Source organism: Saccopteryx leptura, chromosome 1 (genome assembly GCF_036850995.1).
Source record: "Saccopteryx leptura isolate mSacLep1 chromosome 1, mSacLep1_pri_phased_curated, whole genome shotgun sequence".
Lineage (NCBI taxonomy): Eukaryota > Metazoa > Chordata > Mammalia > Chiroptera > Emballonuridae > Saccopteryx > Saccopteryx leptura.
Window position 1 is genome coordinate 292223619 of NC_089503.1, and position 19999 is coordinate 292243617.

Here is a 19999-nt window from a genome sequence, read left to right on the forward strand (position 1 = left end):
CTGGCCTCCTACACTAACAGTGACTCTCCTGCCCGGCTGGCTGGATTCTATAGACCTCTGCAGTTTGGACCCATGACACCTAGCTCACTTTTTTCTTTCTTTTTTATAATGCAGCATGTATCTTTCATATCAGACAGGTGTCCTGGGCTCACCCCATTTCCGCCACAAAAATATCTTCTCTGCTCTCCTCCTATGCAAATCCTTTCTTTAAGGTTTTGCTCAAGACGGTTCTGCCAGAGAAAACTTCTCCATATACAGCCCAGTGGTTTGCTTTCCAAGTTCCCTTTACATTTATATTCTCAACCATATAGTTTAGCCTCAGAAGGTTTCTGCATATTTCTCCAAATGTAATGCAGCCCCCTGAGGGCAGGCACACATGTTCATTCATTCACTAGAGACTTTTAAAAGCACAAGGTGAACTACAGAGAGAAATATAAGCAATGACTGTTTCCTGTCCTTAAGGAGCAGAGAATGTAAGAGTTGGCATATATATATATATTCAATTACTTGCGCTCTCTAAGTCCCATGAGAAGTATCAGGTGCTGTTATAGGTAGGCATTATGAAAGAGGTGGCATTTGAGGTCAGCCTTAAGGACAGGAAATGTTTCTCAAAAACAGAATAGGGTCAACAGGCAGAAGAAACAGTGTTCCTACAGCACGGTGCCAGGCACACACCAGATACCAGGTTCAGGAGGGAAGCAGTGAAGTGGAGTTCGTTCCCTGCCCCAGCACCAATTAGCCTTAGAGAGAGGGGGCAAGTTGATTAATTTCCATGGGGCCCCTTCCCACTCTAAAGTGATTAAGTGGCACAGGTTGTGGAAGAAGAAGGTGGCTGAATATGACCTTGACGCAGCCACTTGGGATGAAGGTCCAGCCTCAATTTCCCTCCTATAAAATGGGTCCAATAATTCCTACCTTACACGGTGTTTGTGAGCTTTTTAAGAACAGCTGCTAAGCACAATCCTGGCATTATTATATTTCCTTCTATCAAAAGCAGGGGTCTATCCGCCTCCCTCTCATGGTCTCCCAACACTACACCGCACAGAACCTGCTCCTAGTAGGGGCTGTGATAGACTGCACGACCTCCCCCCCTCCAAAAAAAAAAAAAAAGCAAAAACAAAACGCAGTTGACAGGGCTTCAGAAAAGAAAGTATAGAGCGTTGACAGAGAACTGACTGAGCTAAGGGGACGCTCAATATGTGTGTTTCCAGGAACAGACTTCACATAGGCCAAGAACCTTTGCTAACTGTCCCAATCATGCCTCCAGGTTGACTTGATTTTAAGCAGACAGTCCTTTTGGCCTCTGCCTTCAAACCCATGGAAAGAGCAAGGCCCAGCCCCGTGGCGGGCTTGGAGGGTGGCATGGGGGGTGAAGGCGGGGATGCTTCCACTGCCAGCGGGAAGGATGGGGGGGGGTCTGTTCCCGCCCCTACTGAGTAAGGGCTTACTCCCACTCGCAGGGGCAGGGCTCCTGGGTGCCCTCCTTCATTTCCTCTCCTCGCACAGGTCGAGAAGTGAGGGGGCTCGCACGCACTTGACCCCCTGCACCGGGTCATCCCCTCATCCCCGGTTCCCCTCCTGCCTACCCTCCTAGCCACCGCCACCTCAAATGCCTATTCCCGGGGGCCTCGCGCCCCGGGTCCACCCAGTCCTTCGCCCCTCCCTTTGGCCACCAGCTCTGTAGACCCCGCGCGCGCGCTCGCCCTCCCTACCTCCGCCACTCCAGCCGGATGCCCCGGCCCCCGTAGTGGCCGTTCGCCCACTCCTCGGCCCCCGTAGACCTCGCTCGGTCACCACGCGCCCCAAGGCCGCCCTTACCCCCACCCTCACCCCGGCACTGCTCCCCGGGCCTGGCCCCCACCTCCGCCTAGCCCCCGCCGGCCGCCTCCTCCGCTCGGCCCTCCCTCCCTGGGGTCGTGCCGGCAGGGGGTGGGGCCGCCGCCGGCCCCCGCGTGCGTGGCAGGCTCCCCACTCGGCTCTGCCGGCCTCCCTTCCCGGGAGGCGGGGTCGGCGCCGCGGCGGCGGCGGCGGCGGCGGCGAGCCAGGCCCCCTCCTCCTTCCTCCCTCGCCCGGCCTCCTTCCCCTCTCTCTCTCTCTCTCTCTCTCTCTCTCTCTCTCTCTCTCTCTCTCTCTCTCTCTCTCTCGGCCGCTCCGACGCCAGCAGCGCCCGCGTGCCGCTCGCTCAGCCCCGGGGGAACCCGAGGAAGTTTCCCGGGCCGCGCGTCCCGCTTGCTCGCCTCGCAGCCCGCGGCCTCACTCACCGCCGCGCCCGCCATGCCCTCGGCCAAACAAAGGGGCTCCAAGGGCGGCCACGGAGCCGGGAACCCCTCGGAGAAGGGCGCCCACCCGTCGGGCGGCGCGGATGACGTGGCGAAGAAGCCGCCGCCGCCGCAGCAGCAGCAGCCGCCGCCGCCGCCGTCCGCGCCGCACCCGCAGCAGCACCCGCAGAACCAGGCGCACGGCAAGGGCGGCCACCGCGGCGGCAAGTCCTCCTCCGCCGCCGCCGCCGCCTCGTCCTCGGCGTCCTGCTCGCACAGGCTCGGACGGGCGCTCAACTTTCTCTTCTACCTCGCCTTGGTGGCGGCGGCCGCCTTCTCAGGCTGGTGTGTCCACCACGTCCTGGAGGAGGTCCAGCAGGTCCGGCGCAGCCACCAGGACTTCTCCCGGCAGCGGGAGGAGCTGGGTCAGGGCTTGCAGGGCGTCGAGCAGAAGGTGGGTACAGCCGGGCCCCCTCGTGCCCTCCCGGCCGGCCCCCGCATCGGCCCGTCGTACTTTGCCGGCGGTCCCCGGACCCTCTTTGTTAATGGCTGCGGAGGAATCGGCCCGGAGGGATGGACTGCCGCGAGGGTGGGCCAAGGGCCTGTCACAGGACATTAGCGGTGAGCTGTAGGGAAGCCGGCAGGCTCTGCGGAGCCCATTCTTTTTGGATTAGGAACCGCTGAATGGGCAGAGTTGTCTGCAAAGGAGGTTGGAAGGGAAGCCAGCGCATCCCTGGAAGCCTCTAGCAAGGCCGCAAGTACCTTAGCTCTCCCAGTGGAGACATCTGAGCCAGTTTTTAATAGACCCGGAGCCGGGGGAAGGAAAACCTAGCAGTCTTATTCATTTGCAAAGTTCAGATGAAATATAACGTATCTTTAGGCCCTCTTGTCCTTTATTGTACCTATGTGGGCCTTTGAAGCAGTGTACTTCAGCTTCAGAGGAAAGGCAAAGCCGTGAATAATAGTAGGTATTATTGGTGAATAATACCACTTACAGGTTTAAGTGTTTAGGAGGCTTACTCATTTATTTAGTACTCATAGCAACCCTGAGTTCTGACTCCATTTTCTAGACCACAAAACTGAGGGTTAGAGAGATTAAGTAAATGAATTGGTAAAGACCCTAACTGGTGAGTGGCAAACTGAGAATGTCTAGGGCCACCCAGTTCAGGGTCCACAGGGCCCTATTTCAGGTGTGTGGATAGACCCAACTTTCAACACAGAGTTGCTTAGCGTCCACTCTTCTGTGTTTTTCCACACCAAGTACAACTCCCTCAAATCTCATTCCTTCCCCTGCCTCCACTAAGGCCATTGCTCAATGAAAATTGGTTGCTTGATTAAAACAGAAAATCCCGCCACATCTTATGAGCCTGAAACTGTTTCCTCCTTTTTCCAGAATGCTGCCTGTCCTGCCAAGTTTCTCTCCACTTCTGTGGAGTATGCAGGACTAGGAATTTCTTCATAAGACGAGCAGAGCAACTAGAATGAGTCAGCCTCAGCTCAGTGCTGCAGGCCACGGGAGGTGACTTTTTGAATTAAATAGGCAGTGCTGCTTTGCCTATCCCCTGAATGTTAAGTCATTCTTAAAAAATAGACATACTTCAGAAGTATAATCACTAGGCTCCCATTTTCCTCCCTATCACCCACCCACTTACTAATCAATCATAATATTTATTGAAGTCTGATAGTCATATGGCTTTGCGTAGGCCCTGTGGAAGGTACGAAGCGGAAAAGACGCAAATCGTATTTGTGAAGCTGCACAAGAGTGGGTCTCCATCAGAGGAAAGAGAGTATGGGGTTTGCCTATGCCTGGATCCTGGTGGTCAGGGTAAAGTCAAGTCGAGATCTAACTGGTGATCCATTACTGTTGAGAGAAGGAATGAGAAGCACACAGGCAGGGGACAATCTTCAGCATGTTTGAGGGACAGCAGGTGGCTACCCTACCTCTTAAAGAGTAACAGGAAGTTGTGAGAGGGGTGATTGAAATTGAGGCCCAAATGGGGGAGGTCATGAATTTAGGTTGACCAAATCGGGCTTTATTCTTTCTGCTTCCTCCCTGTTCCTCTTATTGCCACCTTTCTGATTCCACCCCCTTCTCTGTCACAGCTGTGTACTGATTACTTTCCTCTCTGGGGTTCAGTTTTCCCATCTACGCAGTGAGAGGTGGGTTCCATCTCGGTTTTTAGATTTTTAAGAATTCACCCATCTCTAAAGTATTGAAATAGTGATCACTATTTAAATAGTGACCTTTCTCTTAATTTAGTAGTGTAATCAAGCTATTATTTAATGCATCATATTTATTGTGCACTCATCTGTTTCACAACAACCACCAAGGGATAAGTATAGTTGATATTTGAACAACATGTGTTTGAACACAGGTCCACTTATATGTGGATATTTTTTGATTTATACATACTGTACTGTAAATGTATTTTTTTATGATTTAAAAAAGTTTTATTGATTTTAGGGAGAGAGGGAGAGAGAAACATCGATTTGTTGTTCCATTTATTTATGCATTCATTGGTTGATTCTTATATGTGCCCTGACCTGGGATTGAACCCACAACCGTGGCATATTGGGACAGTGCTCCAACCTACTGAGCTACCTGGCTAATTAACTCCTGCATTGTTCATGGGTCAGCTGTACTATTATCCTCTTTTTGCAGATGAAAAAGGTGAGACACAAATAGTCTAAGTAGCTTTGCATAGTTACACAGCTAATAAGTATCAAGACTAGGATTCAAACTGCAGCACTCTTAACCACTCATCTGTTAATGTTGTTACCTTTCCTATGCCTTGCCTAGTGTGTAATAGAGCTCAATTTATGCCTATTCCATTGACTTGGAACTCAGAACATGCCCAAAACAGTATTAGGATTCGCCATGGCATGTCGTCACTTCTGTGTGCTTCTCTGGGTAGACAGTAAATAAGTTATTTTGCATTGAGGAGTGAGTAGTGATGGGTCTTCTGACAACCTAAGTTTGAAACCTTTTTATAACTTGATATGAGGCTTGGTTGGGGCTCAGGTTTGGTTCTAAGCAGGGACATATACTTACCGTGTTATTCCTAATTAGTATTCACATTAACGCCAAGCATTAAGTGCTTCCCTGCCACCCTCTGAGACAGGTACCATTTATTAGTTCACAGATGGGCCAGCTGAGCCTGGAGCCATTGTTACTCATGACTATTATGGTCATACCCAGACCCTAAGTGGTGGTGCTGAAGGTCCTGGGTTGTCCTGGTGGATCCAGGGTGGCTAAAGTGACCGTAGGAGTCAGCTTAGGCCTAGTGGTGACAGTTTAATGAGAATACTTGTTATTTGTAGAAGATTGAGTTCTCTCTTGTATTTCTTTTATTAAATTTATTGTGTTTACATAGATTCAAGTGTCCCACTGAATACATCTCTTGTATTTCTTTCCCATTTGGCTCTGGACCAGGAGTTAGGGCTTTGGGCTTAGGCAGCATCTCCAGGCACTCAGCACACTTTGAACACGTCTCTGCCCAACCATATTGCACAGAGGTTAAGGGCTCAGGTTCTGAAGTCACACATTCTGGGATTTGATGCTCAGTTCTATCACTTCTCAGTCTCCTCACTTGTAGAATGGAGATCAATGGGAGCCACTGACTCATGAGATTATTATGAGGATGTAATAGATGATGACTCTGAAGTACTTTGTATAATTATTGTATACAGTAGGAGCTCAGGTGAATGAATGACAGTCACCGCTGTCGCCCTTCCCCAGGCCGAGCTCCTTGAGGGCAGGGATCCTGTCTTAGCTATTAGTTTATCTCTGACATCTTGCCCAGACCTACCACTTAGTGGCACCCTGTATGTATCGGGGGAACAGATACATCTATTGCATGTTAATTAAAATAAGAGCTTTGCATGTAAAGATAAGCAACCAACAGCATTAGTAGGGGAACACGCTATGTTCTTTTCATCGTGTTGGGGGTTGGTTTGTTTGGTTTCATCCATGATTTCTGGTCTAGTCCTCTTCCCAGCCATTTATAAAGAACCACCCCAGGGTATGAGTGACAATCAGGGATGAGAGAGGAAATGAACCAGCTCAGTCTTCATTAGGCTTTGCTCTGTTAATTCATTTATTCTTTGATTCATTCAGAAAACACTGGTGACACATGCCACGTTGCAGGTACTGCCCTTACCTGCTCACGCCTCAATTCTGTGTGCTGTGCTTAGAACAAGCAAATACTGTGATTACATAACCTAGTTTCAGAGGTGAGCTTTCTACAGTGTCCTTTATGACTTATGTTATATTTGGTTGGGCAGAGAAATTGTCTAATATCCTAGAGTCCCGGAGAACCTTAGTCTAATTTCTCTTAAAAGCACAGACTAGCGGAAGCCAGAAGGGACTTTAGAAACTTGTTTGTTAATGGACAGAGAGCCTGGGACTTGGGAAGTAAGTGTGACTTACTTATTTGTGCTCACAGAGCTGGTTATTGGGGCTGGAACTAGAGCTCATGTGCCCTGTTCCCATTCCTGTAGTTTCTTCACTTTGGCATCGGGCTGAGGAAGATGTAGGAATCTCCAGACTTTTGAGCTACTTAATAAGAAAGATCAAACAATAATAGCCTGATCCGTGGTGGCGCAGTGGATATCAACCTGGACTGCTGAGGTCGCCGGTTCGAGACACAGGGCTTCCCGCTCCTCCTTTCCCATTGCCTTTCTCTCTCTGTCTCCCTCCTCTCTCAAAAATCAATAAATAAATCTTTGTTAAAAAAAAAAAATTAAACAATAATGAAGATGACAGTTACCATCTATTGATTGATCATTATGTGTTAGTCACAATTTAAGCACTTGGCATAGATTAACTCCCTTAATTCTCACAACACAGTCCTGAGTCAGGTACTATTTTTGTTTCTATCCTGCATCTTAGGAAACCAAGGCACAGATAGGGTAAGTAACTTGCCCACAATCACACAGCTAGGCAGTGTCCTAACTAGGCTATGAAGACAGTCTGGTTCTAAAGCCCACACTATTTAATTTTTAAATTTTCATTATAGATATGTTGAAGCATAAACAAAAGAAGAGATGCATATAGAGAATCCCAATTTCAGTAATTATCTTTTTTTTCCTACTCTTGTTTTATCCCATCTCCACCCCTTCCGTCCTCTGTGTGGTCTGGTGTCAGAGCATTTTGATTCTGACACACTCTACTTCACTGTCCTATTGGGTGGCCGCCTGGTTTCTCTTGTTCTCCAGGTGGTCTTGGTTTTGGAAAAGGCTGAGGTCTTCTGAATGGCCACAGCATGGGCAGATAGGCTGGCCTGTACTTACCCAGAAGGTTCCATAGGCACAAGTGGGTGTAGGGCTTCAGAAAATGTTAATAGTTTGGTTCCAGGCCCTCTGAAGGGCCTGTGCAATTTAAAAATTAATCCTTGACTCACAGATCAGGTCACCCACTGTATTTTAGGATTTATTTGTGACAGATGAGAATTCCTTTCCTTCCCTCTCCTTTCCTTGTTTCTTTGGACAAAACACAGTACCTTAAACCTAACAAAGTGAACAATAATTCTTGATTAGCTTCTAATAACCCGGTCTGTAATGAGATTTTCCTGATTCTCTCAAAAAGATGTCTCTTTTACTGTTGGGTTTTTTTGAACCAGGATCCATTTAAGTCCACACATTATATTTGATTGATAAATCTTAAACTTTTTAAACTCTGTAATAGTCTCCTTTCTCCCTTTTAAAATGCCATTTACTCATTGAAGATCCTGGTATTTGTCCTGTAGAATTTTCCACTTTGTGGGTTTGACTGATTGTATCCTCCTGGCCTGTTTCTCTCTTGTGTGTTTTCTGTGAGTCGGTGATTAGAGCTAGAGACTAGATGGATTCAGGTTCTTTTTTCCTGTTATTTTTATGTGCAAGAAAGCATTCTAGGTTGCCCCGTATACCACATTAGGGTAAGGCCTGGATCATTAGCCATCGTATTTCGGGACATTAAACTGGGGTAGTTCCTAGGTCAGACCTTGTTTAGGGTAGCATTTATTTAAAATGAATGTGTGATGGCCAATAGGATCATAATGTGTTCACTAAGCCAGAGGATGCTAAGGGATCATGTGGTCCATTGCTCCCATTTTCCAGGTGAGGACAGTGACTTGTTGAGGCAACACAGCTAAAAGTGGTGAGCAGAGACTGGAAGCTTTGTCCTTTGTGTCACAGCCCAGTGGTCTTCTATGTGCCTCAGCTTTTTTCCTATGAAAACCTGTGAGACTCTTTCACTTGCAAAAGCTAGAAACTCAACTCAAAATGTCTTAAAAGAGGTGGGGAGAGAGAACTCATTGGTACAAAGTAGAAAGTTGAGAGTCGAGTCGTTCAGGTATAACTATCCAGGGATTCAAATTGTGTCTTTAGACTTTGAGCTTTTTTTTTTTTTTTTTTTAAAGATTTTATTGTAGAGAGGAGAGAGAGAGAGAGAGAGAAAGAGAAAGAAGAAGGGAGGAGCAGGAAGCATCAACTCCCATATGTGCCTTGACCAGGCAAGCCCAGGGTTTTGAACTGGCAACCTCAGTGTTCCAGGTGGATGCTTTATTCAGTGCACCGCCACAGGTCAGGCCCTTACCTGGATCTTGTGATCTGGTTTCTTAGTTCTGCTTTCCTCTGTGCAGGTTGATTCTTAATACCTGAGTTCTTCATGTGCTAGTCTGAGTATCTCAGCCCTAGGATGCCCTCATTCTGTAGCTAGCAATCCCCAGTAGAAAGAGAGGCTTTCTTTCCAAGTAGATTTAATAGAAGTTTTGGAATTGACTTTTTGGCTTGCTTTAGGCCACATGCCCATCACTGGGCTAATCACTGTGGCTCCTGTTTGGGGGGGGGGGCAAGGTAGATGGGGAGTGCTGACTGGTCAGGCCTGTTCCACAAACCATCCCTGGAGTACTTGGAGAAGGCCCCCAACCACAGGGATTGTGTGTAGAAGGATGGTTCTCCAAAGGGAAATTATGGTGCCGTCCTAGAAGAGGAGGGACCTGGAAGCTGAGCAGACAAAATGAAGTATAGTTGTAAATCCTCATCAGCTCTTCTTAGCAATTAACATCTGGACTTTGGTTACAGGTGCAGTCTCTGCAAGCCACATTTGGGACTTTTGAGTCCATCTTTAGGAGTTCCCAACATAAACAAGATCTCACAGAGAAAATCGTGAAGCAAGGGGAGAGTGAGATCAACAGGATCAGTGAAGTTCTGCAAAAGCTCCAGAATGAGATTCTCAAAGACCTCTCTGATGGGATCCACGTGGTGAAGGATGCCCGGGAGCGGGACTTCACCTCCCTTGAGAACACAGTAGAGGAGAGGCTGACAGAGCTCACCAAGTCCATCAACGACAACATTGCCATCTTCACGGAGGTCCAGAAGAGGAGCCAGAAGGAAATCAACGATGTGAAGGCAAAGGTTGCCTCTCTGGAAGACTCGGACGGGTACAAGCAGGAACTGAAAACCCTGAAAGAGGTGGTGAAGGAAATACAGACCTCTATGAAGTCCAAGGAAAAGGACATGGAGGCCCTGAGAAGCACCCTGCAGACCATGGAGTCCGATGTCTACACCGAGGTCAGAGAGCTGGTGAGCCTCAAACAGGAGCAGCAGAAGTTCAAAGAGGCGGCGGCCTCGGAGCACCTGACGCTGCAGGCCCTGACGGAGAAGCTTCTCCAGGCGGAGGAGTCGGCTTCGCGCCTCCCCGGAGAGATCGGGCGGCTGGAGGAGGAGTTGCACCAGCTGAAGGCCCAGGCCTTGCGGCCCGAGGGAGACGGGCCTCTCCAAGGTGCCGATGCCCTCGAAGTGCTGCAGAAGAAGAGCCAGGGCTGGGACTCCCGGCTGCAGACTGTGGAGGACGGAGTCCAGGCCGTGCAGATGGCCTCGGCGCGGCAGGCCGACAGCCTGGAGGCCCTGCTGGCCAAGAGCGAGGAGTGCGAGCAGCGCCTGGCAGCCGTGCAGGAGCGCCTGGACGGCCTGGGCTCCTCGGAGGAGGCGGACAGGGGGGGCCTGGCCAGCACCGTGCGGAGCCTGGGCGAGGCCCAGCTCTCGCTCTACAGCGACGTGGAGGAGCTGAAGAGAAGCGTGGGCGAGCTCCCCAGCACCGTGGACGCACTCCAGAAGGTTCAAGAGCAGGTCCACACGCTGCTGGGGCAGGACCCAGCCCAGGAGGCCCGCCTGGCGCCTCAGGACTTGCTGGACAGACTTTCTTCTCTAGACCACCTCAAGTCTTCGGTCAGCCAAGTGGAGTTGGACTTGAAAATGCTCAGGACTGCTGTGGACAGTTTGGTGGCATACTCAGTGAAAATAGAAACCAACGAGAACAACCTGGAATCAGCCAAGGGTCTGCTCGATGATCTGAGAAATGACCTGGATAGGTTGTTTGTGCAAGTTGAAAAAATTCACGAAAAAGTCTAAGTGAATTGTGTTTGCAAGGTGCGGATTGAAAGTCCAGTTTCTCATGACCAAAAAAAAAAAAAGGTGTTTTCTCTTGTGCGCCCCACCCCCCACGTTCTTGTCCCCCCTCCAGGAGTGGGAGACACCACTTGGAACCCCACAGCATTCTGTATTTCTGTGCCCAGTTAATTTATTTACGATTATTACCACACAGCACTGGTTTCTCAAGTGTTCTGCTTCTGCTTTTGGGTGGCTTCCTGAAGGCCCAGCCTGCGGCAGCCGGGTCTGAGGAGAGTGGTGATGGCTTCCACCGGGGATTAGCAGAAGCAGATTAACTCTAACCTCAGTAAAGCCCGCCAGGCTAGCAGATTTCAAGTGAAAAAAAAAGGGGGGGGGGAGGCATTTTTCTTTCCAATTGTCTTTAAGGAAAATTAATTTTACTTATTTGTATACTTCCGGCTGAAGATTTCAGGAGATGTCACTCAATTTTTTTTTGTCTTCCACTTTGAACTGGTGAAAATTCCTACATGTCAGCTCTGAACAGGGAGGGAAAAGGCCCCTCGTTTTCAGTCGAAAAGCAGCAGCTGCTTGACTGTGGCCTCCCGCGGTGTGGGTGTCTTTTTCCTTTCCCGAGTCATCTCATGATCTCAAAGGTAACTATGCAAAGAATCCAGATGGTTCTGAATGTGAAGGCACAACACCCCACAGAGTTCCTGTGGTTGACCTGTGTCACCTCTTGGTAGGGTCCCCAAATAATGCGTAGATTTATAATCCCTGAGAGGGGAGTCCTTGGATTCTTTCAGGAAATGTGCTGCGGGGGCTGTCCACAAAGGCACAGGCTGTCTCCCTGGGGAACGGAGGCCAGGTCTCTTTATTTTACCACATGTCTATGATAGGTCTGCTGTCAGAGCGGACCCCATCTGTCCGTGAGGAACTTGTGCATTTTCTGTAGTTGTTTGCTGTGTCCCTTTCCCTTCGAGCTGTACTGTTCTTTAATGGCTGTCTTGCCTTTCAAAAAAGAGAAAAGGAAAAAAAAAGAAAAGAGAAAGATAAAAGAAAAAAAGGTTTGTTTAGTTTACTGTGAAATGAACTGTATGGCTTATTTACAGTATTTTTAATTCTTAATAAACACTTGAGCTTTGTTACAACTTTTCCAGAGTGGTTGCTTTCTGAGAGTTTAATAATTATGATCTGTTTTTTTAATGTGCATTATTGAGGATTAGAAAGTAGGTAAGTTTTCAGATTTTAGACTTTTTTCTTCAATTCTAAAACCAAGAATGGCCTCACTCTTAGTTCTGGGGACAAACTTTTGACTGACCACTAGCAGGTTTGTTTATAGGTTATTGCATGATTCCCAATTCCTGTTAGCTACAGCAGAGTGGCTCAGCCCCGACTACCTATCTGACTATTCTCAGAGTTTAAAATAATGCCTGGGCCTGCCCCATGGGTTTGGGGTTAAGCGGTGTGAAGAGGGCTGGTGTACCAGAATGTTAAAGCCACCCTCACTGATTCTAATGTGCAGCCAGGTTTAAGAACCACTGTCTCAGATCGTGTTGGCAACCTTCGGCCCCAGTGCAGACCTGGGCGTGTTTCCTTGACATCTCAGTCTTTGCCCTACCTACTAGCTAATACAAGAATGTTTATTGAGTACCTGTGTGCCAGCATTGTGCCAACTACTTCATAAGCCTCTGTGTAATCCTACTAATACTTCTGGGAGGTAGGCATTATCATTTTGCATTTTGCAGAGAGGCAGCAGGCTGAGAAGCATCATATAAGGTTATTAGCTAGGAAGTAGCAGGGCTGAGATTTGAACCCAGCCCTCTTAACTGTGACAAGCATCCTTCACTTTTCAACACCACTAATGCAGGGCCACAATGACCTGTGCAGCACCTGCTGTCCTCTGTTCCAGAGCCTGAAGCAGCAGGAGCTCTTTTCTCACCCACGCAGGGAGCAGAGGGGAGGCAGGACCTGAGTGCATAGGTAGCTTCATGCCCTCAATTCTGGACAGCGGGCCCCTCATCTCTGAACTTCCTCTAGCAATCATTCTGGGTCCCTGAGGCATCATCTCTAAGGCCACATGAGTGAGCATGATGTTTTTCCGAAAGAAGTTTGCAAGTTAGGATGGGCCCTTAATAGTTGTCAGGAATCATTTGTATTTTCATTTTAAAGTCTAAGAGTTTATATATATATGTTATAATAACTAGTTATTCCTCATTTCGGGAAGGGGTTGAGCAACATAAACTATGCATGGAGAAAGTTAAATTTCGTTCTTTCTCAAGTTGGTTGGTTGCATCAGGCACAATCTTGCTCTTCCCTTTCTGCAGTCTATCATCTCAGACTGGAGTAGTTTTTTTTAAAATTTTGTTTTTTTGAGAGAGTGAGGGACAGACAGGAAGTGACAGATGAGAAGCATCAGCTTGTAGTTGTGGCACCTTAGTTCATTGATTGCTTCTCATATGTGCCCTGATGGGGGTGGGGGGAGCTCCACCTGAGCCAGTGACCCCTTGCTCAAGCCAGAGACCATGGGGTCATGTCTGTGATCCCGTGCTCAAGCTGGTGACCTGTGCTCAAGTCAGGTGAGCCCGTGCTCAAGCCGACGACCTCAGGGTTTCAAACCTGGGTCCTCAGCATCCTAGGCCAATGCTCTATCCACTGTGCCACCGTCTGGTCAGGCAGACTGGAGTAGTTTAATAGATTCTTATTTAATATAGTAGAAAATATCTACAAGGGTGAGAGAAGTAATCAGATATAAATTCAAGTGGTGAAAATAAAAGGAATGCATTAGGAATTCACGTATTTCTGATGGTTGGCAGTTGGAGCTTGATCTTACTCCAAATAATAATCACAATCCAGGAGAGTTCGTGTGTCTGCTCATTCAGTGAACATTTATTGAGTCCACAGCCAGATGTTTTGCTCATTATGACTTCAAGATGTACATGACAGTAGGATCCTTGTCCTGCAAGGGCCTACATTCCAGTGGGGTTGTCAGTCATGGAAACTGGTAGGTGTCCTAAGGAATTACAGGTACTGTACCCAGGTGAATTGGGCACAGAGGAGGGAGTGGCAAGTTCAGCCAGGGTTGACTGAGGGGTGGTTAGAACAGGTTTGCAAAGGCCTTGGGAATGCTTCCATGATGGGAATGTTCAGGAGGCGAGGTTGCTGTGCTTTTTGAACCAGGAATATGCACGTTATTGAAGGTGTTGATTAAATTGCTGATGATCCAGCACCATGATCAGAGGCTGCAGTGATGTTTCCCAGGTGAGCTCATCAGCACACTTGTGGGAAGACGGCTCTACCATTTCCCACATTACTTAGAATGGAGATAGGGTGAGGATGACGATGATGGTAATGCTGCTGATGATATCTCACAGGGTGGTTTGAATGAGGTTGGGGTGGTGAGGGTTTAGCTTAGCACAGCATCTGGAACATAGTAAGAGCTCCAGGACTTGTTCATGTGCAGGCATACCAGAGGTTAGAAAATTGAAATATAGTACTTACATGCTCTTGGTAAAAGAGCTGTAGCCCTGGACCACTGGAGCCTCCCTTGGGATCTCTGGACTGCCTCCCAGTCTAGCAACTTACAGGTTAACACCCTGGCAGAGCAAGGGCCTCCAGGACCTGCTCCAGGCCCACGGCCAGCATCAGATCGAATGGATGGGCACTCCTGCTTTATCAGTGGTAACATGTTTTGAAAACACCCTGTCTTCTTCAAAGCATGCCTCTGAACTACTGCTCTGTTTTTCTGGTAACGTGGACACACACACACCTCACCAGACATCTCAGGGTTCCAGACTGAAGTCAGCATTTCTCCCCAAACGTAAGTGCTCCCACTGCCCCCTCATCACGTGAGCCCTGTCCCTCTGCCTTTCCACATCCACTTGGGTGGATGCTCTGACACAGCTACCCCATTCCACCTCTCTCGGCCTTTTCTCCGCTCCATCGTGAGATGGTGCTTGAATTCCAGCAGCAGCAGCCCCCTCTCGGTACCCCCTGCCTGTTAACTGAGACTAGAAATGTGGTTCATGCAATATTCATTCAATAATATTCTAAGAGCACCACCCTTCACTGGACACTGAGGAGATGACTAAGAACAGGACAGGTACGGTTCCTGTCCTCATGACACAGTCCAGCTGGGAGGAGGCCAGCAGTAAGTATGAGCAAAGCGTACAGATCGCAGGATCTGTCTACAGGCACAGGAACAGCCCCCAACTGACCTACCTGTCTTTAGCCTGCCTCCCATTTAGAGAATTCCCCATGGATGACCAGTGTGGTCTTTCTCAAAAGAGATCTGCCCGGGTCCCTTCCCTATTAAATCCTCCAGGGTCACCCCTTTGGTGGAAACCCCAGCTCCATAGTTTGGCTGAGAAGGAACTTTCTGTTTGCTCTCTCCCTGACATCCAGCCTCATCTTTTGTGGACTCTGCTTGTAGCTGCACCAACCAACTGAGCCATTCCTCGTCTACCTCTCATTCGGTCACCAGGTGCCTTTGGACATTCTTTTCCCTCTTATCCCAAGTCTTCTGCCTTCCCGTACTGGAACCACAGGCTGAATGTGGGAACTCCTGGATGCAGCTCACACCCTGGGCTTCATGCTATGACAGCGCTCCTCCCTCTCTATTATGACCATGTGCTTGTCTGCTTTCCCGCTGGATGATGCACTCCATGGATGACAGGGCTGACTCTTTCATCTCTGCATCCACAGAGATCACACTACGCCTGACCCACATCAGTGACCATAAACATAACCAAACTTATTGAGCATGTTCTACGTGCCAACCACTGTTCTGAGGGGTTTGCGAGGATTAATTCAAAGTGTTACAATAGTGAGGGTACCATTATCCCTAGATGGAGAAACTTTTTTAACTGGGATGGAGAGAGAGTCAGAGAGAGGGACAGATAGGGACAGACAGGAACAGAAAGAGATGAGAAGCATCAATCATCAGTTTTTCGTTGCGACACCTTAGTTGTTCATGGATTGCTTTCTCTTATGTGCCCTGACCGTGGGCCTTCAGCAGACCGAGTGACCCCTTGCTTAAGCCAGTGACCTTGGGTCCAAGCTGGTGAGCTCTGCTCAAACAAGATGAGCCCGCGCTCAAGCTGGCAACCTCAGGGTTTCGAACCTGGGTCCTCCGCATTCCAGTCCGACGCTCTATCCACTGCGCCACTGCCTGGTCAGGCTGAATTACTCTTGAACTGTTTTTTTTCTTCACTTAAAAACACCTGGCACTTTGGAGATTTACTTTTTACTGAAGTATAGCTTTTGTGCTTTAAGGCAGTGGTCCCCAACCCCCGGGCCGCGGACCAGTACCGGTCCGTGGGCCATTTGGTACCAGTCCGCAGAGAAAGAATAAATAACTTACATTATTTCCGTTTTATTTATATTTAAGTCTGAACGATGTTTTATTTTTTAAAAATGACCAGATTCCCTCTGTTACATCCATCTAAGACTCACTCTTGACTCTTGTCTCGGTCACGTGATACATTTATTCGTCCCACCCTAAAGGCCGGTCCGTGAAAATATTTTCTGACATTAAACTGGTCCGTGGCCCCCCAAAATTGCGGACCACTGCTTTAAGGCATATATGTCTTCAGTACACAGCTGAATGAATTTTTACACATGCTACACCACATACTAACCACCAGATCAACATACACTCCATTCCCAGCACTCCAGAAGCTTCTAGTGTCCCACAGTCAATAATAGCTCCCAGGGTCATCACTCTTTTGATCACTATTACCATAGACTGCTTTTGCCTATTTCTGAATTTTAAATAAATGAAATCCTACCACATGAGACCTGGCAGTCCTTTAGGAAAAACAACAGCTTTATTGAGATATAAATAATTCATGTACCATAAAATCCACCCTATTAAAATGTATAACTGTTCTTAGTATATTCACAGAAGGCTAACCACATTTCTATCTTGATATATCTTGCCCCAGTCACATGTAAAAATATATAGCACCCATGTGTTCAATAAACAGCAGCTGCTTGAGTACATATGGACTTTTGAACTGGACAATGCATTTTGGGGTCTCCATCTTGCTGAAAGGAGAGTGAGGTGTGGTGGACACATTCTTCCTCTTGCCTCTCTGGCTGGGTCCGCAGTGGGAGAAGCTGCAAACCACAAAGGCGGAGGGTTGGTCAAGGGGTTGATTCCGCAGTGGCTGTTTATCATGAACTTGGCACTGAGCTGTGTCTGCTTTGGGAGATGAGAAGAAAGATGAAGTCTCCTTTCCTTGGAGATTCCCAGCTGAACAGGACATAGGACACCACAGTCACAGTATAGGGGTGCATACAGGAGGCAGTGACGAGGTCTGGGACCTTTATTGCCATTGCCTTCCCAGCACCCAGTCCTCCCTTGTGTGGTAACTTCTTTATTTTTGTGTAGAGAACCACCCCTCCCCACTCTCAATCCATTCGGCTCTGATGGAATCCTACTGGGATGAGCACATGACCCAGGTTTGGCCAATCAGAAACCATATTCTCTTGGTCTGATTGTTCAAGATGAACACATGTCTCAACCTGGTTCATTGACTGCTGCTGGAACTTTCCAGAAAGAGGTGCTTGCAGTCCACTGAGGCTGCCAAGCTGGCAGGATATAAGCCCAGAACCTTTAGGGGCCATTAAAGCTGGAGAGACCACTGAGAATGAAGCCAGCATAGAAGAAAGGAGAACCTAAAGAGGGCAAGAGACAGGCTCCTAATGACACAGTGTGGGCACCTGGATCCAGCTGTGCCTGAAGCTCCCGAGCCACTTTCTTCACCACACCGACTCCCACCCCACCACGCCACCTTTCTATGGGTACAAGGTGATGTGGAGCCATTAAAGAATGGGCATAGCGGCGCTGCTTGTGACTAAAAAAATTGCAAACACCCCAAAAGTCTGGCAACCTGATCAATAACTACATTGTGCATAAAATGGACCTCAAGACAACAGTAAAAATGAATAAATTGGAATCATCCAATGTATCAGTGCAGATGAACCTCTCCACTAAAACACTGAGTGGAAAGAAACAAGCTGCTGAAGGAAATAATGTGAAAACTTGCATATAAAATTAAGAAACTGTGCAAATAATATTATCTAATGCAGTGAGAGCATCAAGGAGACTTGCCCAGGAAAGCGTCAGGGAATGAAAGTGACTAGAAGACAGCAGATCTAAGTCCAGGTGCTTTGATTTCTTAGGCTAAGTGGGGGCTACTTGGGCATTTATGATATTAGATTTAATACTTTTTTCTTCTCTAACATGTAATTTGAAAATTCAAACAGAAAAATGGGAAACGATTGTCCAGTGAGCACTCATATCACCACTACTTAGCACAATAAACAGATTGCATATTTACTGATCACATATATATCCATTTCCCCATATTCTTGATATGTTTTTGTATGTCAGGAATATTTTGTAATTAAATTTTTTTAACAAGGGGAAGAAGCAAATAAGGAAAAACTCATACTTTTATTGTTTAAAATAGTGTATGTCAAAAAACAAATGATGACCCCCATATACTTCACGAAGTGCTATATTTAAACGTGATTAATTCATTTTCATAATAATGATAGCTGAATAGCCATGTAGCAGGCTTTAGAGAGCTAAGGCTGAAAAAGGGTTTTGTTGGGGAAACAGCTGTTTAGGCTTGCTCGTTGGTTTACTGGCTGCAAGCACTTTGCTTGATTAGTGCGAGAGCACGTGGCAGCATCATGTGTGTATAGTCTATGTGAGGCTACAGGTGCTTGCGCCCAGGGCGGATTGTGGATTGCCTGCCTGTCACTGTGAGTTGTCTGTGATGTTCGTCCTCCTGCAGCTGTGAGAAGCTGTTTTCCCTTGCCCGTTTGCTCATCCACTGTTGCGAGATTCTATTAAACGGGAATGGCCCAATGCTTTCGGGCTTGGCAGTTTTTCTATCATCTTCCCGAATTCAATGTAGACTTGCCTGGCCTCAAGCACCAGCATTACAGGTTTACAGTCTAATTCCTTAATTTCACAGATGGGGACACTGAGTCTCAGAGAGAGGAAGTTACTCCCCCAAGCTCACACACTAACTGGTAAGGGGACTGTGAGGGCAGCTGTGTTAGGCTTGCTTGCAGGTTTACCAGCTGCAAGCCCTTTGCCTGATCAGTGTGTGAGCACGTGGCAGGGCCACGTGTGTATGGCCTATGTAGGCTATGGGTGCTTTCGCTCAGGGGGATTGCGGATGGTGATTGCCTGCCCGCCACTGTGAGGGGGCATTTTGCTGTTTGTTTGCCTGAGAGGCAGTTTCCCCTTATTGTGTGCTTGTTCTCCATTGTGAGACTTTATTAAACAGAATGGCCCAACCCTTTCCTGCTCTGCAAATCCAATGTGATCCTGCCTGGCCTTGGCCACGGGCAATACAGGGACTGAAACTTGGTCCTGCTTTTCTCCACCACTGTTTGTTTTGGATTCACACCAGGCCTAAGCAAAGATCCTAAATGCCCATGAGGAAGCAAAGGATCAGCGTAGCTGAGTGCCTACAGTCAGGAATCTGCATTCTGGGTGGGGAGGGAGTGGCACCTTGGCCAAACTGAGCATGTTGGTCATGAACACCCACAAGCAAAACCTGTTGGGCAATGAGTTGTGGGGAAACCATAGTGTAATGCTGGTGGCCTCGGCCTATCTGTGTTTAAATATCTGGTAATGTTCTGTTGAAATGCCTGTTACCAATCAGGTGTGGACACTTACTGTCCCACTGAGTCACTCTTAAAAACTCAGGACCATAGATAGTTTTTCTTTCTCATTCGTTGGTGTGGTCAGTCTTGGTTTGCTCTCCTAGGGGGGCATCCCCAGCTGGAGTTGTAAGGGCAGCAGGCTGGGTGGATAAGGATTTGGGATTGGAAAGTGGGTCCTGGTTCTGGTCTGCTCACCTCTGTTGCCTTGGATAATTCATCTTCTCTTTCTGGGCCTCTCCTATCTGTCAAGTGAGGTGGGTGAAAAAATGATCTCCAAGTTTTCTTCTAGCTCCAACTTTCTTTGACTTTATCATTGTATATGATTCTTTGGGAGTTTCCTGTGGGCATCAGGAGGCCTGAGGAAAAAAGGAAGAGAGTGGGCAAATCCCTGGGTGGGGGAGGGGCAGGGATGCCACCTGTCTCAACCAAGACTAAATTTGTAGCTTGCATCAGTGTCTGGTATACAGTGGGTGCTAAAATATTTTATTTCTTAGTGGGGTGGGACCAGTGATTTGTTAGTTTTTTGTTTTTGTTTAATTAGGGATAGTTGCCAGGCTGGTCTGACATCATGTATAACTAACTTCACCTGAAGTCTGTTTACTTTCAGAAGATGCCTGAATGGTTCATGACCACCCAGGAACACCTTCCCTATTCTTAGAAAGCACAAGATGCCCGGAATC

The 19999-nt window shown here is 47.8% G+C and overlaps 1 protein-coding gene across 1 annotated transcript; it reads left to right on the plus strand.

Annotated features, from left to right (window-relative positions):
* The first annotated feature begins 2003 nt into the window (after positions 1-2003).
* On the plus strand, positions 2004-11780 carry CKAP4 (cytoskeleton associated protein 4). The gene is made up of 2 exons (XM_066356066.1): positions 2004-2712; positions 9324-11780. The coding sequence occupies exons 1-2, from the start codon at positions 2275-2277 to the stop codon at positions 10650-10652; spliced, it is 1767 nt and encodes a 588-aa protein (XP_066212163.1). The 5' UTR covers positions 2004-2274; the 3' UTR covers positions 10653-11780.
* Positions 11781-19999: the final 8219 nt, after the last annotated feature.

Coding starts and splice junctions, on each gene's coding strand:
- CKAP4 (XM_066356066.1), top strand. CDS start 2,275: ATGCCCTCGGCCAAACAAAGGGGCTCCAAGGGCGGCCACGGAGCCGGG. Junction 2,713..9,323: donor TGCAGGGCGTCGAGCAGAAG/GTGGGTACAGCC, acceptor CTTTGGTTACAG/GTGCAGTCTCTGCAAGCCAC.